The 26,922-nt window shown below is 42.0% G+C and overlaps 1 protein-coding gene across 3 annotated transcripts in view; it reads left to right on the top strand.

Annotated features, from left to right (window-relative positions):
• TTC39C (tetratricopeptide repeat domain 39C) overlaps positions 1-26,922 on the top strand; it is a 121,315-nt gene that overhangs the window by 73,849 nt on the left and 20,544 nt on the right. For 2 of the 3 annotated variants that reach the window (XM_012506333.2, XM_030810641.1), the window contains exon 7: positions 26,542-26,635. In XM_012506333.2, the coding sequence (XP_012361787.2) occupies positions 26,542-26,635 (94 nt within the window). Of the gene's footprint in view, positions 1-25,590; positions 25,718-26,541; positions 26,636-26,922 lie in introns of those variants that run through there. The other variant, XM_012506334.2, reaches the window with a different exon arrangement.

Here is a 26,922-nt window from a genome sequence, read left to right as displayed (position 1 = left end):
AATAGATGTTAACATACCACAGACATAGGTAAAAATCACGTTGGTGTCTTCACCTCATCTGCAGCTCTTGGCTCTGAGTGAGCTCCAGATGTATTGGCAGCATCATCTGTAGGGAGTCAAGAATGGAACAGTTCGGATTTCAGTAAAGACTAGGCAGTCCTGCAACGTTGAAGTCATCAAGTAGCTATGGTCCTGCCCTGGGAGCCTCATTATATAATCTTTCTCCTATTTGAAGCTGCCTTGTTTGTTTTTTCAGAAAAGACACAGCCCTCTCTGCCCGTCCACCACTCTGTTGTGTCCTCCCCTTCCCTACTCCGTTCCTGCTGAGAAAGGGACAATGATAGGATGCACTTCCCCCAAACTCTCTCAGTGTCTGTGGGGATGGCTTTGATGCTTGACCTTTACGTCGCCACATTCATCTCACCCGGGTTTGCTGGTTCCTTTCAAGAGGGTGGAGGTTCTTCCCCCTCATTTTCAATTCCCTACGAAGCTCTGTGTGAAAGACTTTCTTTACACTTCTATTCCCGGTGCGCCTGTGTTCTGTCTCTGGACCTTACTTCCATCCATGACTTCGGGTGCCATCAACTATGAGAGATGCCTTTTAAAAGTGGGCTTTAGTGTTTTCTTTCTGTATGTTTATTAAGATAAAGTTCCATTTTCCATCAGTGACCCCCAGAATTAATGGGAGGTCTCTGTGATTCTTTAGCCCATCAGTTCATCATTGTGACAGGGACAGGAGAGCAGACGTTGACCCCTTTGGTGATTTATTTATCAGATAGAAGAAAGAACAGGGAGACCCTGGGGGATCATGGAGAATATGGCCAGTGCAGAAGGGCCTGTGCTCACCGCCATCTCTAGGGTACATTGACATTATCAGAGCTGTTTGGTGGCTGTGTTTCTTTGCATCTGTTGAAGGGCAAGCCTCCCTCTTGTATTTGGAAGCATGCCTTGTCAGCATGATGTAATGTTTTTATTTATAGGATCAGGAAAAAGGCAATGCAGGAAGAGAAATAATTCCCTGAAGTTCTGTTAATTGTAGTCTTCTCTTCCTGCATCCTACATGGTTCTGTTAATGCTCAGGCACCAAAAAAGAAGGTTTATGTTTATTTTTAGAAGATACAAAATGAGAGATTGATCTAATTTGGTGTAGAGGATATGAAGGATATATTTGTATCTTACTTTCCAGTGAGATAAATCCATATTGTGTGGCTTAATGACTGTTTACCGAAATGAGAAGATGTTAGTAACCCCAATACGCTTGCTGTCCTTTTAACCCTACCTATCTGTTGGGTTGAAAAGCAAGTAGAAGGTTAATATTGATTTATATCCCTAAGCTTATTATGTGTGCCTAAGAGGATGAGCTTTCCCTTGCCTACATAGTCCTAAGGGTAGGGGGCAAAAGCATAATCTATTGCCAGGTGACCTTTCTAGCAATATTGCTAAAGCGATTCTGCCACTCAGCAGCATTAGTGCTGAATTGCACGTAAGTAAGTGGGTTGTTGCAGCGTGTCCTTCTGCTTGCTACAGGTGACAAGGAGATACTCTCATTTCAGAACATATACATAATTATTTTAAGATGTTAAGCAATGTCATAAAAGTAACCTAGTGATAATTACATTCTAAGCTGTTTTACTTAAAATTATTTTGTAATCTTTATACATACGAGACTTTCTGCATTTTGTTTACAAATCTGGTGTTTACAAGTATTAACATAATTTTTTAGGTAAATAATTGATATGCAGGCAGACTACTTAGATTTCCCTTGTGTTAATAATCTACTATTTTCCTGTTGTTGGGAAATTGTGGTTGGGATATTTGACTGTTGTTTCCCAATATTTCAATGTGATAGCAAGTACTGTAATAAATATTTCAGTATATATATTTTTAGCTCCTTATTAGATTATAGCTCCAGTGGTAGCATTATTAAAATCAAGGACTATGAACAGCTCTGTGTAGCTCTTAAATGATGAGAAATTCTCAAGAAATAGGGGGCCAGAATATAATTATTCATTATTCTGTGCACGGTATCTACCCCATAGTTTTGTTTGCTTATTTTTATTTCCATAATGATACAAATTAAAGCAGTTTAACATTTTTAAAAATACTACTGAAAAGATATCCATGTTTTGTATCAGAACTCTGAGTATAGTTAAGATGGCAGTACTTTCCTAATTGAGCTACAGATTGAATGCAGTGTCTATCACAATCATAGCATTTTATTTTTTTTGCAGAAATTAATAAACTGATCCTAAACTCAAGGGCCCCAAAATAGCTAAAATAATATTGAAAAAGAAGGAAAAAACGGAAAGTGGAAAAAGAAAACTCCACTTCCTACTCTCAAAACTTACTACAAAGTAATCAAGACAGTATGGTACGAGCATAAGAATAGACATATGGATCAGTGAGAATTAAGAAATAAATCTTACATTTATGATTAATTTACTTTTTTTTTTTTTTTGAGACAGAGTCTTGCTCTGTCACCCAGGCTGGAGTGCAGTGGCATGATCTTGGCTCACTGCAACCTCCGCCTCCCAGGTTCAAGCAACTCTCATGCCTCAGCCTACCAAGTAGCTGAGACTATAGGTGTGCGCCACCATGCCCGGCTAATTTTTGTATTTTTAGCGGAGATGGGGTTTCACCACGTTGGCCAGGCTGTTTTCGAACTCCTGACCTCAGGTGCTCTGTCCGCCTTGGCCTCCCGAAGTGCTGGGATTACAGGCATAAGCCGCCACGCACGGCCTTATGATCAATTTGCTTTTGACATGGACATCAAGACACATCAGTGGGCAAAGAATAGTCTTTTCAGCCAGGCACAGTAGCTCAATGCCTATAATCCCAGCACTTTGGGAGGCCAGGGTAGGCAGATTGCTTGAGCTCATGAGTTTGAGACCATCCTGGGCAACATGGTGAAACCCCATCTCTGCAAAAAATACAAAAATTAGCCAGGCGTGGTAGTGCACATCTGTAGTCCCAGCTATTCGGAAGGCCGAGGTGGTAGGATGGCTTGAGCCTGGGAGGTGGAGGTTGTAGTAGTAATTAGAGATCATGCCACTGCACTCCAGCCTGGGTGACAAAGCCAGACCATGTGCTGGGATAACTGAGTATTCACAAATGCAAAAGAATGAAGTTGGACCCTTATACTATACATGAAAATTAACTCGAAGTGGATCATAGACCTAAATGTAAGATCTAAAACTATAGAACCCTTGGGTTAGGCCTTGGTTTCCTAGACATGACACTAAAAGCACAGTGACAAAAGAATAAATAAATTGAACTACATCAAAATGAAACATTTGTGCTATAAACAATACAATCAAGAAAGTGAAAAGACAACCCACAGAATGGCAGAAAATATTTGCAAGTTATATATCTGATACGGGACTTGTATTCTGAATATGTAAAGAACGGTTACAACTCAATAATAAAAAGACAAGCCAATTTAAAAATGGACAACAGGGCCAGGCGCGGTGGCTCATGCCTGTAATCCCAGCACTTTGGGAAGCCGAGGCGGGTGGATCACGAGGTCAGGAGATCAAGACCATCCTGGCTAACACAGTGAAACCCTGTCTCTACTAAAAAAAAATACAAAAAATTACCTGGGCGTGGTAGCGGGTGCCTGTAGTCCCAGCTACTCGGGAGGCTGAGGCAGGAGAATGGCGTGAACCTGGGAGGCGGAGCTTGCAGTGAACCAAGATTGTGCCACTGCACTCCAGCCTGGGTGACAGAGCGAGACTCGGTCTCTCAAAAAAAAAAAAAAATGACAATGGATCTGAAGAAACATTTCTCCAAGGAAGATAGGCAGTATCATAAATCACTAAGGAAACAAATCAAAACCAAGTAAGATACTGTTTCACACCCACCAAGCTAACTACAGTGACGAGACAGCCAATAACAAGTATGGGCAGGATGCAGAGTGATTGGAACCGTCATTCATTGCCAGTGGGAATGTGAAATGATGTGGCTGCTCTGGACCCAGTTCAACAGTTCCTCAAAATGTCAAACTATATGAAACAGCAATTTCACTCCTAGGAATATACACAAGAGAAATAAAAACACCACTCCATATTATTATCCATAATAGCCAAAAAGTGGCAACAGCTCAGATGTCTATCAACTGATGAATGGATAAACAACATGTGATACATTCGTACAATGGAATATTATTCAGCAATAGAAAGGAATGAATGCAGATACATACTATGGCATGGAGGAACCTTGAAAACATGTTATGTGAAAAAAGCCAGTCACAAAGACCATATACTGTATGATTCCATTTATATGACATCTTTAGGACAGGTACATCTACAGAGGCAGAAAATAGATTATTGCTTGCTTCAGTGTGGAGGTAGGGGAGGGAACAGTGTGGAGTGACTGCTACTGGATACATGGTACATAGTTTCTTTGGGGGAATGAAAATATTTTAGGCAGAGCACAGTGGCTCACACCTGTAATTTCAGCACTTTGGGAAGCTGAGGTGAGTGGACCAGTTGAGCCCAGAAGTTTGATACAAGCCTGGCAATGTGGTGAAACCCCATTTCTACAAAAAATTAGCTGGGCTCACAGCTATAGTCCCAGCTCTTTGGAAGGCTGAGGTGGGAGCATCATCTGAGCCCAGGATGTTGAGCCTGTAGCGAGCCGTGAAGGCACGAGACCCTGTTTCAAAAATATATATATTTTAAACTTAGATTGTAGTAGTAGTTGCATAACTATAATATTACTCTATGAGTATTCCAAAGACTTATTAAATTGTACACTTTAAGTGGGTGAATTTTATGATTTTTGAATTTTATCTCAATAAAGATGTTTTATAAAAGTATTGGCCGGGTGCAGTGGCTCACGCCTGTAATCCCAGCACTTTGGGAGGCCGAGGCAGGCAGATCATGAGGTCAGGAGATCGAAACCATCCTGGCTAACACGGTGAAACCCCGTCTCTACTACAAATACAAAAAATTAGCCGGGCGTGGTGGCAGGCGCCTGTAGTTCCAGCTACTTGGGAGGCTGAGGCAGGAGAATGGCGTGAACCCGGGAGGCAGAGGTTGCAGTGAGCCTAGATTGTGCCACTGCACTCCAGCCTGGGTGACAGAGTGAGACTCCGTCTCAAAAAAAAAAAAAAAAGTATTGAGAGTGTACATTTTCTGTATGATTTTATACAGTCTCTTTTTCTTCGGATATAAGCTATTGATTAAACCAAGTTTGATGACTTTCAACTAAGATATACAGGCATACATCAGAGACATTGCGGGTTTGGTTCTAGCCCACTGCACTAAAGCAAATATCACAATAAAGTGAGTCACATGAATTTTTTGTTTTCCCAGTGCATATAAAAGTTAAGTTTACATTGTACTGTAGTCTGTTAAGTGTGCAGTAGCTTTTGGCTGGTGGAGGGTGTTGCCTAGATGTTGATGGCTACTGGCTGATCAGGATGGTGGTTGCTGAAGGTGGGGGTGGCTGTGGCAATTTCTTGAAGTAAGGCAACAGTGAAGTTTACCTAGCCGATTGACTCTTCCTTTCACGAATGATTTCTCTGTAGAATGTGATGCTGTTTGATAGCATTTTACCTATAGTAGGACTTCTTTCAAAATTAAGTCAGTTCTCTCAAACCTTACCACTGCCTTATCAACTAAGCCTATGTGATATTTTGAGTCTTTTGTTGTCATTTCAGCAGGGTTCACAGCATCTTCACCAGGAGGAGATTCCATCTCAGGAAACCATTTTCTTTGCTCACTCATCATAAGCCCCTCCAATCTCTTCATGTTTTGTGCTGCGATTGCAACAAGTCAGTCCCATCTTCAGGCTCCACTTCTGATTCTAGTTTTCTTGCTATTTCTACCACATTGGCCGTTCCTTCCTCCACTGAAGTCTTGAACCTCTCAAAGACATCTAGGAGGGTTGGAATTAACTTCTTCCAAACTCCCATTAATGTTATTTTGACCTCCTTCTATGAATCCATGTTCTTCATGGTGTTTACAATGGTAAATCCTTTCCAGAGGGTTTTCAATTTACTTTGCTCAGATCCATCAGAGGAAGCCATGTCTATGGCAGCTATAGCCTTATCAAATGTATTTCTTTTTTTTTAATTTTATTATTATTACACTTTAAGTTTTAGGGTACATGTGCACAACGTGCAGGTTTGTTACATATGTATACATGTGCCATGTTGGTGTGCTGCACCCATTAACTCGTCATTTAGCATTAGGTATATCTCCTAATGCTATCCCTCCCCCCTCCCCCCACCCTACAACAGTCCCCGGTGTGTGATGTTCCCCTTCCTGTGTCCATGTGTTCTCATTGTTCAATTCCCACCAATGAGTGAGAACATGCGGTGTTTGGTTTTTTGTCCTTGCAATAGTTTGCTGAGAATGATGGTTTCCAGTTTCATCCGTGTCCCTAAAAAGGACATGAACTCATCGTTTTTTATGGCTGCATAGTATTCCATGGTGTATATGTGCCATATTTTCTTAATCCAGTCTATCGTTGTTGGACATTTGGGTTGGTTCCAAGTCTTTGCTATTGTGAATAGTGCTGCTATAAACATACGTGTGCATGTGTCTTTATAGCAGCATGATTTATAATCCTTTGGGTATATACTTCTCAAAAGAAGACATTTATGTAGCCAAAAAACACATGAAAAAATGCTCATCATCACTGGCCATCAGAGAGATGCAAATCAAAACCACAATGAGATACCATCTCACACCAGTTAGAATGGTGATCATTAAAAAGTCAGGAAACAACAGGTGCTGGAGAGGATGTGGAGAAATAGGAACACTTTTACACTGTTGGTGGGACTGTAAACTAGTTCAACCATTGTGGAAGTCAGTGTGGCGATTCCTCAGGGATCTAGTACTAGAAATACCATTTGACCCAGCCATCTCAAATGTATTTCTTAAATAATAAGACTTGAAAGTCAAAATTACTCCTTGTTCCATGAGCTGCAGAATGGATGTTGTGTGAACAGACAGAAAACAACACTATATCTCATTGTACATCTCCATTAGAGCTCTTGGGTGGCCAGGTACATTGTCAATAAGCAGTGATGCTTTGAAAGGAATCTTTTTTTTTTTTTCTGAGAAGTTATGTCCCAACAATGTGCTTAAAAAACTCAGTAAACCATGTTGTAAACAGATGTGCTATCATTCAGGCTTTCTTTTTCCATTTATAGAACACAGGAAGAGGAAGAGTAGATTTAGCCTAATTCTGAAGGGCCCTATGATTTTTCAAAATGTTAAGTGAGCATTGTCTTCAATTAATGTCACCAACTGAATTAGCCCCTTAGAAGAGAGTCACCCTGTCCTTTGAAGCTTTGAAGCCAAACATTGACTTCTCAAGCTATGAAACTTCTAGATGGCATCTTCTTCCAATAGAAGGCTGTTTTGTCTCCACTGAAAATCTGTTGTTTAGTATAGCCACCTTCATCAATGATCTTAGCTAGATCTTCTGGTTTTCTTGCTATGGCTTCTCCATCAGCACTTGCTTCACCTTGCACTTTTCTGTTATGGAGATGGCTTCTTTCCTTAAACCTCGTGAACCAACCTCTGCCAACCTTGGGCTTTTCTTCTGCAGCTTCCTCACCTCTGTTAGCCTTCAAAGAATTGAAGAGAGTTAGGACCTTGCTCTGGATGAGGCTTTGGTTTAAAGGAGTGTTGTGGCTGCTTTGATCTTCTATCCAGACCACTAAAACTTTATTCGTATCAGCAATAACGCTGGTTTGCTTTCTTGTCATTCATGTGTTCACTGGAGTGGCACTTGTAATTTCTTTCAAGAACTTTCCGGCTGGGCGCAGTGGCTCACGACTGTAATCCCTGCTCTTTGGGAGGCTGAGGCCAGTGGATCACCTGAGATCAGGAGTTCGAGACCAACCTGGCTAACATGGCGAAACCCCATCTCTACTAAAAATACAAAAATTAGCTGGACGTGGTGGCACATACCTGTAATCCCAGCTACTTGGGAGGCTGAGGCAGAAGAATCGATAGAACCTGGGAGGCAGAGGTTGCAGTGAGCCAAGATCGTATCATTGCACTCCAGCCTGGGCGACAAGAGTGAAACTCTGCCTCAAAAAACAAACAAACAAACAAAAACTTTTCCTTTGCATTCACAACTTGGCTAACTGGCATAAGGCACCTAACTTCCAGCCTTTCTCAGCTTTCAACATGCCTTCCTCAGCTTTCAACATACCTCCCTCATTAAGCTTAATCATTTTTAGCTTTTGATTTAAAGTGAGAGACTTGCAATTCTTCCTGTCACTTGGACACTTAGATGCCATTGTAGGGTTATTAATCAATCTCAATTAATGTGTCTCAGGGAATGGGGGGCCCAAGGAGGGGGAGAAAGAAGGGGGAATGGCTAGTTAGTGGAGCAGCCAGATCACACACAACATTTATCAACTAAGTTTGTTGTCTTATGTGGGCATGGTTTGTGGTGTAACAAAGACTGCACTGTAAAAAAGACTGGGAATTTAACCATGTCAGTGCAGTCTTTTTTACAGTGCAGTCTTTGTTACATAATTAACTGAAGAAAAATCGGTGCTCTTTAAAATTAGGAACAAAAAGAAGTCAGAGGGAGCCAAATCAGGACTGTAAGGTGAATGCCTAATGATTCCCAAGGAAATTCTCAAAAAATTGGCCTTTTTTGATGAGAGAAATGGACAGGAGCATTGTCACAGTGGAGGACTCGCTGATGAAGCTTTCCTGGGTGTTTTGCTGCTAAACCTTTGGCTTTCTTAAAACAATCTCATAAGTAGCAGATGTTATCGTTCTTTGTCCCCACGCCCAGAAAAGCAACAAGCAAAATGCCTTGAGCAACCCAAAAAAACTGTTGCCATCACCTTTGCTCTTGCTTTCTTTGCTACGACTAGGCCACTCCCACCTCTTTGTAGCCATTGCTTAGATTGTGCTTTGTCTTCAGGATTGTAGTGGTAAATCCATGTTTCATCTCCTATTACAATTCCTTGAAGAAACACTTCAGGATCTTGATCCCACTTGTTTACAATTTCCATTGAAAGCTGTGCCCATGTCTGCAGCTGATCTGGGTGCAGTGGTTTTGGCACCCATCAAGTGAAACTTTGTTCATCTTTTTTGGTCAGAATGGTGTAAGCTGAACCAATTGAGATGTCTATGGTGTTGGCTATTATTTATGCAGTTCTCTTCAATTAGGGCATGAACAAGATTAATATTTTCTTTGCAAATCTATGTAGATGGTCTGCCACCGTGGGCTTCATCTTCAACATTGTCTTGGCCCTTCGTAAACTTAGTTATCCATTTGCAAACTGCTGATTTCTTTGGGGAATTATTCCCATAAACTTTTTGTAAAGTGTCAGTGATTTCACCATTCTTTCACCCAAGCTTTGCCATAAGTTTTATGTTTGTTCTTACTTCCATTTAAATGCAAAATTTATGTTGCTCTGATAGGGGCTTTTTTCAAGTTGATGTCTTATACTTCTTAGTGCCTCAAACTAGATCCTGCTCAGGCATGTTATAACAAGTTAGTATGGGCTTATTTTGGTGTAAAAAAATTTGAAATTCATGCATAGTTTTATTATACTGCACATTTTCTATGACCGTTTTGAAGACCCTTCCTATGTCTTAAATAAAAGAAGAATATCATTATTGCTTTTAAAATATATATTATATTATTTTTTATCCACTTGTTCTCTCACATGTGTACGTAACTGTCAGTTTCTCAGGTTCTCTGTATTATGGGGAAATTTAAATTGATACTATGTTTATAATATTTCTTATCAGTCACTGAGGATATATCTTCATTTACTCATGTCACCTTTTATTTCTCCCATTTTGACCATAAAATTTTTGCATATGTCTGTCCTGTCATATATAACAAGCAGGGGTCTAGATGAGATAAGTACTTTGTGAAAGTGTACATAGTTATTTTAGGATTAAGTAAGACCTAGAATTCAGGCTTGCTTTCTTTCCTTTCTTTTCCTTCCCTCCCTCCCTCCCTCCTCCCCCTTTCTCCTTTCCTTTTCTTTCTTTCCTTTCTCCTTTCCTTTCCTTTCTTTTCTCCTCTCCTTTCCTTTCTTTTCTCCTCTCCTTTTCCTTTCCTTTCTTTTCCCTCTCTCTCTCTCTTGCTTTCTTGCTTTCTTTTCCTCTCTCCCTCCCTTTCTTTTTTCTTTTCTCTTCTCTTCTGTTTGTCTCTTTTTCTTCTCTTTTTAGATGGGGTCTCGCTCTGTCACCCAGGCTGGAGTGCAGTGGTGCAATCTTGGCTCATTGCAACCTCTGCCTCCTGGTTCAAGCAATTCTCCTGCCTCAGCCTCCTGAGTAGCTGGGAGTACAGGTGCCCAACACCACACCTGGCTAATTTTTGTATTCTTAGTAGAGATGGGGTTTTGCCATGTTGGCCAGGCTGGTCTCGAACTCCTGACCTCAAGTGATTGCCCACCTCAGCCTCCCAAAGTGCTGGGATTACAGGCATGAGTCACTGCGCCCAGCCCAGGCTTTCTTTTTTTAATCCAGTGTTTTTTCTAGTATATCCCACTGCTTTTATTGGCTAATAAGTTACAGAAATGTGTCTGTGTGTGTGTGTATATATATATATATATACACACACACACACACACATATATGCATATATATATAAAACGTGTGTGCGTGCGTGTGTATGTATGTGTGTGTATATATAGGTGTGTGTATATATATATAGATAGATATGTATATATATACACACACACACACACATACATATGTAGATATATATATATATATATCTATATATGTCTTAGTTTGGGCTTCCATTAAAGAATACCATAGATTGGGTGACTAAAACAACACACTTTTATTTCTCACAGTTCTGGAGGCATGAGATCAAGGTGCCAGAAGATTGGGTGTCTAGTGAGGACCATGTCCTGGTTCATAGATGATGACTTTTCACTGTGTTCTCAGATGGTGGAAAGGGGGCTAGAGAGCTCTCAGGGGTCTCTTTTATGAGGGCACAAATTGCATTCATGAGGGCTCCACCCTCATGATCTGATAACCTCACAAAACTCCCACCTCCTAATACAGTTCCAGTGAGGGTTAGGATTTCATGTATCAATTTTGTGAGGCAGGAGCATTCAATCCATAACAATGTTATATATAATATATAACTGATATATGTAACTTAGCAATTAATATGTATATGTATTTAAATGTGAATATAAATATTTCTGGGACTTGTTTTTACTAGGCTTTAGGAATAAACCTGATTTGTTTTTAATGATTTGGCTAAAAGCATATCTTTTTTATATGCTTTCTTTCTTATATCTCCATATTTTGGAGAAACAGATCACTTAAAGTAATTAAACTGCCATTAAACATTGGAAGGAATTCTTATGTAACTTACTGCTGTGAAATCCCTTTTGAAATCAGTTTTTTAATAACTTCCCTTATTTCTTCTGTAATGTTAATACATAGTTACTTATATCCATTTTAGTTTTATATTATAGTTTTCCATTTCTACTTATTACTTTCCAAATATATAACTGAATACTAGTTTCAGATCTGTAAAAATGTGGTATTATTTTATTAGACTAATTTGTGTTTTCTTAGTTTTATGATTAAGCTTTTGGATTATCATATTGGTTTTGAGAGAGAGAGATTGATTTTTTAATCAACTCATTTTTAAATTTCCATTGTTTCTAGTTTCCCTTAACTTAGCTTGTTTTATAGTTTTTCTTTTCTTTTTTTGAGACGGAGTCTCGCTCTGTTGCCCCGGCTGGAGTGCAGTGCGCCATCTCTGCTCACTGCAAGCTCCGCCTCCCGGGCTCACGCCATTCTCCTGCCTGAGGCTCCGGAGTAGCTGGGACTACAAGCGCCTGCCACCACGCCCAGATAATTTTTTGTATTTTTAGTGGAGGTGGGGTTTCACCGTGTTAGCCAGGTGGTCTCGAGCACCTGACCTCGTGATCCGCTCGCCTCGGCCTCCCAAAGTGCTGGGATTACAGGCATGAGCCACCGCGCTCAGCCTTATAGTTTTTCTTAATAGTTTATCAGAACACATTTGTTGTATTAGAATAGTTCGATATTTGTGTTCTGGGATTAGGAATTTGATCACATTCAGGGTGTTTAGGGAGCCTGAAGGTTTTATGAAATGTTCATTGTGATGTGTCTTAATTATCTGATTATGATTATGATTCATCTTACATCCTTTAATAAACTGTGTGGAAGGCCTACTCTGAGACTGTGGCCCTTGTCCTCTGCCTGGCAGAAGCTCGGGGTTTAGGGCTCACCCCTGGAGGCCACTGTTGGGACGAATCCTGGCCCCTCCACTCTGGCCGAGTGACCTTGGCCCTTCACCTCTTTAAGCCTTGCTTCCCTCCTCAGTGAGATGGGGACCCCAGTGGTACCTTGGCACAGTTTAGCTGTTAGGATTCAGCGAGGCAACCCAGGAGGCATGTGCAGCACAAGGCTTGGAGTGAGTGCCCAGTCGTTGGCTGTAATGACAGTGGCACTACAGTGTGACTGTTCTTAGGGTTGTGGCCAGAGTGGAGGGCATTTATTGACATAGGACTTCCGAGCTTCAGTTTTTAGTGTGTGGCATTGTAGAGAGAACATTGGACTACAAGTCTGTGGATCTAGTTTCTAGCTTTGGCTCTGCCATAAACAGTAAAAATTATTTCCTAATGGTTGCTCTCACATCAGGCATTTGGAAGAGGTGGGAGACCTCAAACCAGTGGACCTTCTCTGGTGTTCTTTTTATTCACCAGGAATGTTAGAGGGTTGGAATAAGTCAGGGTTTTCTGAAGCACTAGCCCAGTCTCACTGATTTGATGGCCTGTTAGTACATGTCCCATGAAAAGAGGTTCTGTGTTGGGTTAATTGGGATATCCTGGGACTTCTCCCAGGCTTTAGTTTTGCACTGTGATTCTCCAAGGGGAAGATAAGAATATGCAGGGATGCTATGTTTAACCAGCTTATTTGACCGGGAAAATTCCTATTTATACTGTAGCCTGTGAGACTGGAAGCGTTCGGTAGAACATACTTTGGGAAGCAGTAGGCTAGATAATTTGTGAGATCTCTTCCAACTTTCAAATGTTATGGTTCTGTGAATATACTAAAAACCACTTAATTTTATACTTGAAAAGGATGAATTTTCTGGTTTGTGAATTATATCTCAATAAAGCTGGTAATAAAATCTTCAAAACTAACTACCTGGGATTATTTCTGCTTTTACAACTTGGCTTTAATTTTTCATTTAAAAAAAAAAAAACTGGCTGGGCACTGTGGCTCACACCTATAATCCCAGCACTTTGGGAGGCCAAGGCAGGCTTATCACCAGGTCAAGAGATTGAGACCATCCTGGCCAACATGGTGAAACCCCATCTCTACTAAAACTCAGCTGAGGCAGGAGAATTGCTTGAACCCAAGAGGTGGAGATTGCAGTGAGTCGATATTGTGCCACTGCACTCCAGCCTAGCGACAGAGTGAGACTCCGTCTCAAAAAAAAAAAAAAAAAAAAAAAAAAAAAAAAAAATTCCACATAGCAGCTTGCCCGTTGAACACCTTTTACAGAGAGTGTCATTCAGGTCTAGCAAACATTCAGTGTCACTTTGCTGATTATAACTTTGGTTTGTTTCTCTTATGCCAGTCTTGACACATATTAGGTCTTCTTGGCTTTCTAGGTTTATCTGTTTGTCTTGAAATGCTGTCTTCATTGGAGTTGTATGGCTGTGTTTGTAGACTAGTGTATTCTGTATTTCTATGATTTTTGTTTTTCTGAGTTAATTCTTTGCGTTATCTTCTTTGCTGTTATTTTTAATTCTTTGATAACATCTTTAACATAAGCACATTTCTTTTAAACTTACTGCTATGTTTCACATACATTTTTCCCATCATTTTAAAAGGCATTTTGGTGTAGTGGAGAGAGCACTAGGCTCATCTCAAAATGGGGTCTTCAACTTACTGGCCTAGCCCAGCTTTCTGAGCCTGTACCCTCATCTGTAAAAAAGAAGGCAGTACCTCCCATTAGGAGAAGATGTCATCCTTCAATAATGCAGCCTGGGAAGGGTAAAGCACTAAGCACAGGGTTAGTTTATCAAGTGCTCCTTTCCTATCTAGACAAAATCATGTCTGAATTGTAAATCCCACTACGAAGCACTTTCCATCACAAATGTCAAAATCCTGCCATAACTGTTGAGAGACCAAGGAAATTTTGTAATTGGTGCATTGTTCATTTCTTCTACCATTAGTGGTGGATTCAGCTGCATAACTCACTTTTCAAGGCGATTGCTATTCATTCATGTGGAGATGCTGAAAACATAACTACTCTATCCATTATTTGTACATAATCAAGTATTTATTGGCTGTAATGTGAAAGGCCTTCTGGGGATGAAAATTCCCTGCCCACAAGAAACATGCAATTCAGTTATGAAGAAAGCAGTGTGCATACACAAAAAAGCAAGAAAAAGCACCAAGTGAATGGGTGGTTGCTGTGGGTGGAGACGACTGGAGAGGTGGGGACTGTCTTTAGGATGAGGAGGCTGTGGAGCGGGGAGGTCCACAGTGCTGGCTCTGGAGTCAGACTGAGCAGATTCCTGTTTTGGGCTCCACCTCAAAGGCTATGTGGCCTTCAGTGAGGCCTGGAGATTGTACACCTGGCCCACGAGGAAGGTTTGCCATCTTACCAGGCACAGGGTTAAGAGCACCCCACATGTTGGCCCCTCTGATGAAGATGATGAGACCAGGATAAGCTTATTAAAGCAGCTTTGCTTAAAAGCTCTTTACCTAGGCCAGTGTGCTGGCTTACGCCTGTACACTCCCACTTTGGGAGGCCGAGGTGGGAGGATTGCTTGAACCCAGGAGTTTGAGACCAGCCTGGGCAACATGGCGAAACCCTGTCTCTACAAAAAATACAAAAATTAGCCAGGCGTGGTGTGCACATAGTCCCACCTATTCGGGAGGCTGAGGTGGGAGGATCCCTGGAGCCTAGGAGGCGGAGGTTGCAGGGAGCCATGATCACGCCACTGCATTCCAACCTGGGCAACAGAGTGAGACCTTGTCTGGAAAAAAAAAAAAGAAAAAAAGGCTCTTCACTTAGCCTCTCCTTGCTCCACATCAGAATGTTAATTTCCAACTGCCTCATTCTGTCTAAATAAGTCATATTCATTTGAGAATGTGGTGAAGTACAAAAGTATGTCAAGGTACAGATAAACGTCTTGCATTCCAGAAATATACACTATTTACATTTGCTCAATACCTGAGTATTATTGACTATAATTATCAGTTGGAGATCTGTCTTCTAAATAGTCATTCACAGTAGGCACTGGAGGTGTTCTTATGTCAGAAATTTATACAGATCCTGAAAGGACAAATGGAGATGTGCAGAACATCCTTGTGGTATGAAAATCTGTGTGTAATTCACTAATCTGCAGTTGGTCTGCATAGCCAGCAGTAACAAACAGCACGCATGTGGTCTGGTTCTTAGGAACTCACTGAACTCCCCTACCTTGTCTCCTATAGGGCGTGTATTTCAAGGTCAGCATCAGCTTTTATCTGCTGTATGTGTCTCTTTCACATGTGATGTTGTTCACATTGGAGAGTCACTTTCTTATACTATATGGAGTTTTATTAATGAATTAGGAATTTCAGAGGCCACTTCTTTCTGCCCTTCCCACCTGCCCCTCCTCCTGCCCCAGTTCCAGCCAACACTGTTTTTCTCCTGGATGGTCACATCATCCTGACTCCCTGCTTTTGCTCTTCTTGCCCTGCAGTCTGCTCTATCTGTCAAAGTAACTTCGTTAGTAAAATTTAAGTTACATTATGTCATCTCTCTGTACAAAACCCTTAAATAACTCCCCTTCCCATTCAGTGCGAAATCCCACATTCTCTCTCTCTTTTTTTTTTTTTTTTTTTTTTGAGACGGAGTCTTGTTCTGTCACCCAGGCTGGAGTGCAGTGGTGCCATCTCGGCTCATTGCAACCTCCAGCTTCTGGGTTCAAGCGATTCTCCTACCTCAGCCTCTCGAGTAGCTGGGATCATAGGCACTTGCCACCACGCCCGGCTAATTTTTGTATTTTTAGTAGAGACTGGGTTTCACCATGTTGGCCAGGCTGGTCTTGAGCTCCTGACCTCAAGTGATCCACCCACCTTGGCCTCCCAAAGTGCTGGGATTATAGGCATGAGCCACCGCACCCAGCCCCAAATCCCAAATTCTTATAATGGTCATCAGGGCCTGCATGAACTGACCCCCTGTTGCCTCTGCAGCCTCCTTGCCCACCCACTATGGCCATCCCCACTCCACCCCTGCCCCACTGGCCTCCTTCCTTCCTCGGGGCCTTTGTGCTTTCTGGGTCCTGCCTAGGACATTTTTACCTTTGATATCTGCTGTCACCGGTTCCTCACTTCCTTGAGTTTGTTCAGAGTCACCTCCCAGGGAGACCACCCACCTCATCCCTGCCCAGAGACTTCTCTCGGGACACTCTGCGTGAAGGGGTTTTTTTGTTATTTGTTTATTGTCTGCCCCTCCCCATTAGAATGAGAACATAAGCTCCACGAGGACAGAGACTTCGTTTGGGCCACTGCTTTATCTCAAATGCCTAGACCAGTGCCCAGCGCTTAGGGAGCAGGGTGTTTATATATATATATATATGTGTGTGTGTGTGTGTGTGTAGTATGTGTGTGTGTGTGTGTGTAGTGTGTGATTAATGAATACAAAGTACAGTCTCTTGTTCTTTTCCTTGCAGCCGTGCTGTGATGATGGTTATGTTTCTGTAGCTCCTGGGCTTTTGTCAGAATGGGAGCAGCCATATTTATGGCATGTAGAAACAGTTCCCTAATTATGCGAAATTTATGAATTCCACATCACCAGTAGTATTAAAAGCTCCATCTCCCCCATCAAGGACTTTCTAAACATAACTCTAAAACCAAAACATATTAAGAAAAGGATTGATAAAATTGATCAAAAGATTGATAGAATTTACATAAAAATAAACTTCTGTATTGTAAAAATATTGTAAGCAAAGTTCAAAAAAAGAAAAAACCCTGGATGCTAACCTACTAAAGGTTAGCATCTTTAGTATAGAAAGAGTTCTTTCAAAATTAGGACATAACGGAAGGATAAATAAATAAAAGCACAGAAAAAGAAAAATACCAAAACACCTAAGCTGGGAAGTCAGGAAATAAGATATACACATGGCCAATAACATGTGAACCTTGCAAAAATCCAGGAAATGCAAATTAAAACAACATGGAAAAATGGTTGGCTAATACTGAAAACATTCAGTGTGAATAAAAGATACAGGGAAATTGACCCTTTACAAACTGTTGGTACATATGGAAAGTTGATAAAATCTTTATGGCTGATGATCGGGTATTTATACAAATTACTGTTATAATTTGCCAACCTAAGAGGGAAATAAATGTATTATATAGGCATGCATATATGAAATACATATGCGCACACACACACACATGCCTGTACTCACACATACATGCACACACACACTTGTAGGCAGGCACCACACTGGCCCACCTTCGTCACCTGTGAGAACTCCAGTGGTGGCTTCTGAGTGGGGTGTGGGGAGCACTGTGACTTGCCTCACTTGAGTCAGGTGCTCACCCTTGCCCTTACACCAGAGAAAGATACTTCCATGCCACCACATGGGTGATGGTGGGCAGAGGTGAACGGATCCCCAAAGAAGGGACACCCCTGACCGTTGGTGTCTTCGTTTCCTATGGCTGCCATAACAAAGTATCACAAACTGGGGACTTAAACAACAAAAATGTATTGTCCCCCAGCCCTGGGCTAGATGTCCAATATTAGAGTCAGCAGAATTGGTTCCTCTGAGGGCCGTGAGGGAGAGCCTGTTCCATTCCTCGCTCCTGGCTTCTGGGGCTTGCTGGCAAGCTTTGCCACGTCCTGGCCTGTAGAAGTGTCACCCCCATCTCTGTCTCCGCCTCCGCGTGGTGTTCTCTCTTTGCACTGGGCTCCGCGTCTGCATTCTCCCACTTTATGAGGGAGTCAGGACCCACCCTACTCCAGTGTGACCTGATCTAAACCTAGCTCATCACATCTTCAACAACCCTTATTTCCAAATAAGGTCACATTCTGATGTAGGGGTTAGGACTTTAACATGAATTTGGAGGGACACAATTCAATCCATAACGGTTGACATCCAGTGCCAATTAGTGTCTCCCCACAGGCAACTGGGCGTTTCTCTCCCTTTTTATGCAGATGCCATTGGTGCCCTAGCCGCCTCCAAGTGCATCACCTACACATTCTTCCAGAGGTCTCAGAACAGAAAGATTCTCACACCAAATTAAAATGGGCTGCAATCACGCAGTTTACTGAATTGATGTAAATTGCTCAGTGAACAGCCAGGGGATAAAGAAAGCATCAGTTAGCACTCTCAGGGGAGGCTGCAGGCGGGGTGGGTGGGAGGACTGTGCGACCTGGGTGCTGGGGTGTGCGATGTGCAGTGTCCTCCCTCCCTCTGCACATCCCTCTTCCTCACTGACGTGGTTAGGAGGACCAGTGTTGTGTTTGAGAGAGGGGGCCTGCAGGTGGAGGGTATCCTGGGCTGTGGCACATAATTTATCAGAGACCCATGGGGATGAGCACACCTGGCCATAGTGCAGCAGACTGATGGACAGCCATGGGTTGTTTTGTTTTGTTTTGAGACGGAGTCTGGCTCTGTCACCCAGTGCAGTCACTATCTTGGCTCACTGCAACCTCCACCTCCTGGGTTCAAGCAAGTCTCCTGCCTCAGCCTCCTGAGAAGCTGTCATGACAGGTGCATGCCACCATGCCTGGCTAATTTTTGTATTTTTAGTGGAGACGGGGTTTCACCATGTTGGCCAGGCTGGTCTCGAACTCCTGACCTCAAGTGATCCGCCCGCCTCAGTGTCCCAAAGTGCTGGGATTACAGGTGTGAGCCACCGTGCCCGACAGGCAGAGGATACCTGGCAATATATTCTGGGCCAAATCCCCAAAAGAACTCGGCCTTGTTTCCATTTCTATTCTTTTTGCAACTCTAGGCATGGAACCTTTTGCTGGGTTTTATTGGTGTTTTACTGGGCAGAGGATACCTGGTGCCTGAATGGGTGTCACCAGTGGATGGTCAAATTAAGACCTCATGAATATTAAGTTCTCATGTATATTTAGTATTCTAAATATTTAGCATTGTTTGTATGTTTAATCTCATGTCTAGTTAGCTCCCAAATACCTCACGAATATTAGATATCTCTTAGGCCTTTCATCCTTCTCTCTCTCACACACACACACACACACACACACACACACGCATGCACACTCTACTTTCTGAGTGCTTCTTTTATTCTAAATACATCTCATGAATTTTGCCTATTCTAACTGATATGTTTTGGCTGTGTCCCCACCCAAATTTCCTCTTGAATTGTAGTTCCCATAGTCCCCATGTGTCATGGGAGGGGCCAGGTGGAGATAATTGAATCATGGGGGCAGTTTACCTCATCCTGTTCTCGTGATAGTGAGTGAGTTCTCACGAGATCTGATAGTTTTATAAGGGGCTTCTCCCCTCTTTTGCTCTGCACTTCTCTTGCCTGCCACCATGTAAGATGTTCCTTTGCTCCTCCTTCGCCTTCTGCCGTGACTGCAAGGCCTCCCCAGCCATGTGGAACTGTGAGTCCATTAAACTTCTCTTTTTTGATAAATTACCCAGTCTCAGGTATTTATTTATAAGCAGTATGAAAATAGACTAATACACTAACAAACTTTTGTTTTTGAGACAGGGTCTCCCTCTGCCACCCAGGCAGGAGTACAGTGGTACAATCACAGCTCATTGCAGCCTCGACCTCCCAGCTCAAGCGATCCTCCCACCACAGCCTCCCAAGTAGGTGGGGCTACAGGCATGTGCCACCAAGCCCACCTAATTTTTTGTGTTTTTGTAGAGATGGGGTTTCACCATGTTGCTCAGACTCTAACAGGCTTTTTACTTACTAGTTGCTTAAAACATCTTAAAATAGAATGTGCTTATGTTTTACAAACTGCAAACTTATTTATCTAACAGATTTGAACATTCTCAAAGGGAAATGCACATCAAAGGTATAGAATTGGGGAACAAGTGACTATTGTGTTCTGTGATTTGTCCCTGCAAAAGTCACCTCTTGTCCGATGTTTAACCCAACAGATTGAAGTGACACCAACATTATTTTAACGCCAGCAGACAGGGCTCAACTGAAACCTTTGTGCATGTGAGCTTTTTGTCATTTAATGTTAAATATGATTTGGAGGTGGCACGAAAGGAAACTGCTCACTTGGGAAGCAGAATCTTGTGTTACAGATTCGGGGAGGGCTGGAACTTGACATCCCTTTGGCAATATAGTCTGGGCCAAATCCCCAAAAGAACTCGGCCTTGTTTCCATTTCTACTCTTTTTGCAACTCTAGACATGGAACCTTTTGCTGGGTAGCTGAGTTCAGCAAGTCCTCTCATTTAGGTATTACTGGTGAGCATTTTCCAATAGAACAATAAGGAATATTAGTACACCCCAGGCTTCATGTGTTGACTCTGAAAATCATTCGGACTTTTTTGTATCTTCATATTTATATGTTGAGATCTTTATATAGGGCTTTAAAAGTACATTAGTATGGAAATATCAAGAATAGCTTGAATTTTTTAATTGTGTGGAAAATGTCACCTGTAGTTGCTCCATCCCTTTATAGTACATGGTTTATTTCTTTTTGTCCCTTCTCTTGCCACAGAACACGCATGTGTTTGTTTGGATATTAGGCAAGAGTACATTCTTGTGTATTTATGATAGAATCTTAAACGATCTTAATTGTGCCTGTTAGATAAAATCTGGAATTCTCCTGGTGAGTCTGAAACAATTGGTAGGAAACTTAATTGCCATTTACTGTGAGTGTATGTTCAGAATGTTGGAAAACAATATTGTGGATTATTTCCCACCACTATTAACAGGTGACACTTATTTTTAAAGACAAGATACCTTTCCTAAGAGTATTATACTTAAATGAAATTTGTTTCAATATCCCAGCTGAGTGCTGTGGCTCATGCCTGTAATCCCAGTGCTTTGGGAGGCCAACACAGGAGGACTGCCTGAGGCCAGGAGTTTGAGAACAGCCTGAGAAACATAGCAAGACCCCCGTCTCTCCAAAAGAAAATAAATAAATAAAAAACACACACAAAGTTAAAGGATTAGCCAGATTGGTGGTGTGCACCTATAGTCCCAACTACTCAGGAGGCTGAGGTGGGAGGATTGCTTGAGCCCAGAAGTTCAAGCATTCCAGCCTGGGTAACAGAGCAAGACCCTGTTTCAAATAATAATAATAACAATAATTAAACTTGAAAATTAAAAAAATTCAACATCCCCTGAGAATATAAACAAAGCAAATTATTTCCTAAGGTTCAAACTTGTGTTGATTATAAAGTTGGCCTAGAATTGGGTAGTATTGTCTAAAGTCTAATATTCTTTGTTACACTGTGTGGCCATTAAGAAAAAAATTTAAATTATAGCGATTTAAACATTTAATTATTCAGTTGAAACGCATGGCTTTAAAAAGTGAACTAGTTATTTATATAGTTCAGAGCACAGGAAATATGAAAATATTTGCAGCTGGTTCTGCAAGTCTGGCATTATCCTGATAACCAAAGAGTAAAGCACTAAATGAAAAATGATTGATCATGCATTCCCAATATAGAAATTCTAAATAGGCCAGATGCAATGGCTCATGTCTGTAATCCTAGCACTTTGGGAGGCTGAGGGAGGCGGATCACCCGAGGTCGGGAGTTTGAGACCAGCCTGGCCAACATGGTGAAACTCTGTCTCTAGTAAAATTCCAAACAATTAGCAGGGTCTGGTGGTGCACACCTGTAATCCCAGCTAATCGGGAGGCTAAGGCACGAAAATCACTTGAACCCGGGAGGCAGAGATTGCAGTGAGCCAAGCCGAGATCACGCCACTGCAGTCAAGCCTGTACAACAGAGTAAGACTCTGTCTCAAAAAAAAAAATTTTTTTTTAAATAAATATTAGCAAATTAAATCCAACATTGTAATTTTAAAATGCTATATTATGACCTAGTAGGACTTATTCCAAAAAGGCAGACATGGTTCAGCCTCAGGTAATATGTTCCTATTATTCCCTGCATTAAGGAAATAATTGATAAAACCATACAGTCCTGTCAATGGTATTTAATAAAATGTACTACTCAATCCAGATTTAAAAAAAACTGTTAGTAAGCTATAAATGGGAAGGAAATTTCTTATTTAGTAAAAAATGGCATCTACTTGCAGCAAGCCCTATTTAATGGTGAAACCATATTTAATGGTGGCCTCATTAAAGACAGCAATGCAGTGTGCTGTTATAATTCAGTATTTTAACTGGTGCTCCTAGCCAATTAACAAACAAATTTGTTGTAGAAGGAGAGACAGTACTGTGACTTGCAAATTATTTTAATACCTCCATGGAAAATCCAAGGAAATTAAACATATATATATATATATATACATGAGAGAGAACTCCTAAGAGGATGATATTGTGACATACACAAAATCAGCTTGCCAAAATCCAGAGTTTTCCCACATACCAGCAACACTCACTTAGAGAATAAAATGGAGCAATGAATACCTCTTACAGTTGCTAGAAGAACTAGAAAATACCTAGGAATATACCTACAAGAGGGCAGGCTCGAATAACTGGAAAAATATGCTCCATCTTTAGTAACAATGACATGGCTGCAGATTATGCTGATGTGAATTTGTCAATAAATATGCTCTACTTAATTTGGCAAAGGTTTGTGCTTTGTGTTCTTCATGGCTTTTGCTGGAAGCAGATAAAGCTAGCCAATATTGTTTCTCATTTTACTAGTGAGGAAACTAAGGCTTGGAGTGGTTTTTGTGACACAGTGTGTCCAGGTATAATTAATGAGACAAAAGCCTAGATGGCACTAAGTCAGTCCTGGCCTAGTGGCTTTTTTATACCTGCCCATTTTAAAGAAAATGCTTTTGAGGTCAGAGTATCTGTATTTCTTTAAAATTGAACTGTGAATCAAGTATCCAGTTGAAGATAATTCTTTTTCTGGTCCATGGTGGACCAGAGAAAGACTTTTTTTTTTGAGATGGAGTCTCGCTCTGTCACCCAGGCTGGAATGCAGTGGCGCTATCTTGGCTCACTGCAACCTCCACCTCTAGGGTTCAAATGATTCTCCTGCCTCAGCCACCTGAGTAGCTGGGACACCATGCCTGGCTAATTTTTTGTATTTTTAGTAGAGGTGGGGTTTCACCATGTTAGCCAGGCTGGTGTCGATCTCCTGACCTCGTGAGCCACTGCGCCTGACCTCTGTGAGAGTTTTTATGATGACAAATTAAGATATCCATCATGGGCTGGGCACGATGGTTCACACCTATAATCCTACCACTTTCTCACAAAGTGAGGCCGAGGTGCGTGGATGGATCATGAGGTCAGGAGTTCAAGACCAGCCTGGCCAATATGGTGAAACCCCATCTGTACTAAAAATAAAAAAAATTAGCCGGGTGCAGCGGCACACGCCTGTAGTCCCAGCTACTCAGGAGGCTGAGGCAGGAGAATCACTTGAACCCAGGAGGCAGAGGTTGCAGTGAGCCGAGATCACGCCATTGACTCCAGCCTGGGTGACAGAGCGAGACTCTGTCTAAAAGAAAAAAACTCTCACAGATCATTTTTTCTTTTAAATTTTTTTGGTGAGACTGGGCATGGTGGCTTATGCTTACAATCCCAGGACTTTGGGAAGCCGAGGTGGGAGGATCACCTGAGCCCAGGAGTTTGGGACCAGCATGGGCAATATAGTGAGATCCCTGTCTACAAAATATTAATTAAAAAAAAATTTAGCCAGACACAGCAGTGCATGTCCATAATCCCAGCTACTTAGGAGGTTGAGATGGGAGTATCGCTTGAGCCTGGGAGATTGAGGCAGCAGTGAGCTATGAATGTGCCACTGCACTCCAGCCTAGGAGACAGAGCAAGACCCTGTCTTTAAAAATATATATATATATTTTTTTTTGGTGAAAAATATGGGAAAATCTATTTCAACTGTGTTAATGGCTGTTCATCATAATTCCTCACTCAATGATCAGGATAGAACTAGAATGAATTCTGTAGTTCTGCTTGCTCTCAGCATAATGCCATTGAGCTCCACAACCTGGTCTCAGTGCTTTCAAGCCCTCTGGAGGCTGCAGGGTGAACGCTTCCTTGCCTCTTCCAGCCTCTGGTGGCTGCTGGCCTTCCCTGACTTGTGGCAGCATCACTCCAGGCTCTGCCTCCACGGTTGACAGTGTCCCCTTCTCTCCTATGTGTGTCACTTTGAAGGATACATGTGATTGTATTAAGGGCCAACCTGGCTAATCCAGGATAATCTCTCTCATCTCAGGATCCTTGACTTAATCACATCTGCATACACACTCCCTAAAGAAAACACACTTTAGAGGCAGTTGGGGCAGAATTTTGACTGCTAGTCAATTGTTACCTTGTTGACCTTGACCAAGCTCCTTAACTTCTTTGAACTTTACTTTCTTCATCCACAAATGGAATTAATACATACCTACCTCAGAGAGTTCGAAAGGGTTAAGAGAAATGATTTGATTGAAATACTACCTGGATTTCTTTTTCCTTTACTTAGATTCAAAGCTTTGTGTGGACTCATCTTTTTATCTCCAGAGGCTGTCCCTGGCACATAGCGGTTGCCCAGTAAATGTTTCCTGATTAATTTTCTGTCCTCTGAAGGACAGCGTGCTGTTGCACTGTCATGTACTGTGAGGGACAGCGGCGGGGACAGCTCGGTGGTGATGGCCCATCTAGAAACATTCTGTATATGAGAACTATGTCATTAATTTAGCAAAGTGAGAGAGATGTGTGCAAGCTAACCCCCTAATGCTGTGGTTTCTGTATAACTGTGCTAAATGGAGTGCATATCTGATTCAGGAAAAGAACTGTTGATCCCAAAAGGGAAAAATTAGACATAGGGTGTGACATGAGTGTCTAGATACCTACACACGCACTCATGCACACATTCCTGCGTCATAAAGGATTGATTTTTTTTTTAACCTTGGTGTTTTGTATTTGAGCTGTGTGCTAACAGTCAGTGTCAATGTCTGCCTTCCGAGCTGTGGGCGATTCCCATTGCTGTGAGGTTTCTTCCAACTGGACGTTAAGTTACTGAGAACAGGAATCAGGGATGCGGTGGCGCGTATGTTCTGTGGCTACCTGGTCAGCATTCATAAATGGTGATAATGGATTGAATGCTGCAGTTTCAACCTTCCTGACAACAGAGGAGAGTGTTACTTTGGGGCATGAACAGTTATTGATCCAGCTGGGCCTTGGTTAATGAGTCATTTGGCTGACAGTGTTACCTAGTCACAGGCTGTCCTGAAGATCACCTGCTGACTCATGGGTGCCCTTGTTTCCCCGAGGCCTCCTGCAGTGACGTGCCGAGGAAAGGAGCCCAGGTCTGTGGGTGGGGGACCCGTCCTCTGAGAAGCCTGCAGCTTCTCCTCCAGGACCCTTCCACCCCACCTGGCTGGCTGTGGAGAGAATGGGCAGTTGGGAGCATTGGAGGGGGAGGGAGCATTGAAGGGGGAGGGAGCATAGAGGAAGCAGCAGGAGACACACCTGGAAGCCCAGGGGAGGGAAGTCCACCTCCCTGCAAGTGTAGGGCAGTGAGAGGAGCCCTGGCACCAGCAGAGCAAGAAAGAGATGCATGCACCGTTCAGAATAAGCTGTCACGTCGTCTGGGTGTTTAAGATTTATTTATTAATGTACGTGACATTTAGCATTTCTCAATGCCTAAGATTAACGCTTTGAATCCTGATAATGCTTTTGAGCTGCTCCTCTTGGGTACTTGTGGCATCGTGTTGGCAGACCCTGAGTGAGATCTTTAGTGGAGTGAAAAACGAAATGTATTTAACTGGGAGTAAGTAGAGCAGACATTTGAGAGTTTGCTGGGTCCCAGACAGTGTTATGTGAATGAAAATGTTGGAAATGTAATCTGGATCCTCAGGGAATTTCTGAAGTGTTGGGAGAGGAGATTTGATGAGCAGAAGCAATTGGAGAACAGCATTCTAGGGTATAGAAGCAAACTATCAACTGTATGGTGAAGAGCTCACTGAGGACCGGGCTAATGGAGTGGCTTCGTGCATTCACTCAGTAGCGATTGAGAGACTTCTGGGCCAGGGTTGGGTGCACACGGGGATGAAATATAGTCCCTTCCCTTTCCACACCTATGTGGTAACAAGGAGCTAGATTAGCAAACAATTAAAATCCAACACGTCCTACTGTACAAGTATGAGAGAATGCTGAAGGAGAAGGCGGGTGCGAGCTGAGCCTTTACCACCTGAGTGAAGGAGAAGGTGGGTGTGAGCTGAGCCCTTAACACCTGAGCAAGGAGAGGTTCTCTGGCTTAGGTTAATTTCACAGCTGTTTGGGGGCAAATTGGAGTATTTTCCTAGCAATCTTTAAACCACTGTCTTCTATACTGCTTAACCTGTTTAAAATAACTATGAAGGAAAAAGATGCTTTTGAATTATGATGATTGTAATGTTATTGACAGATCTTAGATGGTAATTCTGTTTTCCTTTTCTCCTTAGTGTCAAATCAACAGTGCCTTGACATCTTTCCACACTGCTTTGGAACTTGCAGTAGACCAGAGAGAAATTCAACATGTCTGTCTGTATGAAATTGGTAAATATGGAATGTCTGTCCAGCCTCTTGTTAGGAAGTAGTATTAATGCAGTATTTTAGCTTTCATGCCATTCGGTGTGTGTCTGCAAAATGCTCGGTGCCTTCTGTAGTAAGAAGGACTTCAGTTATTCCCGTAGCACATGCAATGATACTTCTCTCTGATTCTCATTACGTCTTTATAACATTTTTTCTTTACAGCATTTTGATTTTTTAGGATAATAGGTGATGTTAAATGAATTGATTAAATGACCAGAAATACCTTATTGGACTGCATTAGAATTCAAAGC

This window comes from Nomascus leucogenys, chromosome 4, assembly GCF_006542625.1.
Source record: "Nomascus leucogenys isolate Asia chromosome 4, Asia_NLE_v1, whole genome shotgun sequence".
In the NCBI taxonomy this organism is placed as follows: Eukaryota; Metazoa; Chordata; class Mammalia; order Primates; family Hylobatidae; genus Nomascus; species Nomascus leucogenys.
Note: the sequence above shows the minus strand (reverse complement) of the source record. Positions and strands in the feature narration are given on the sequence as shown.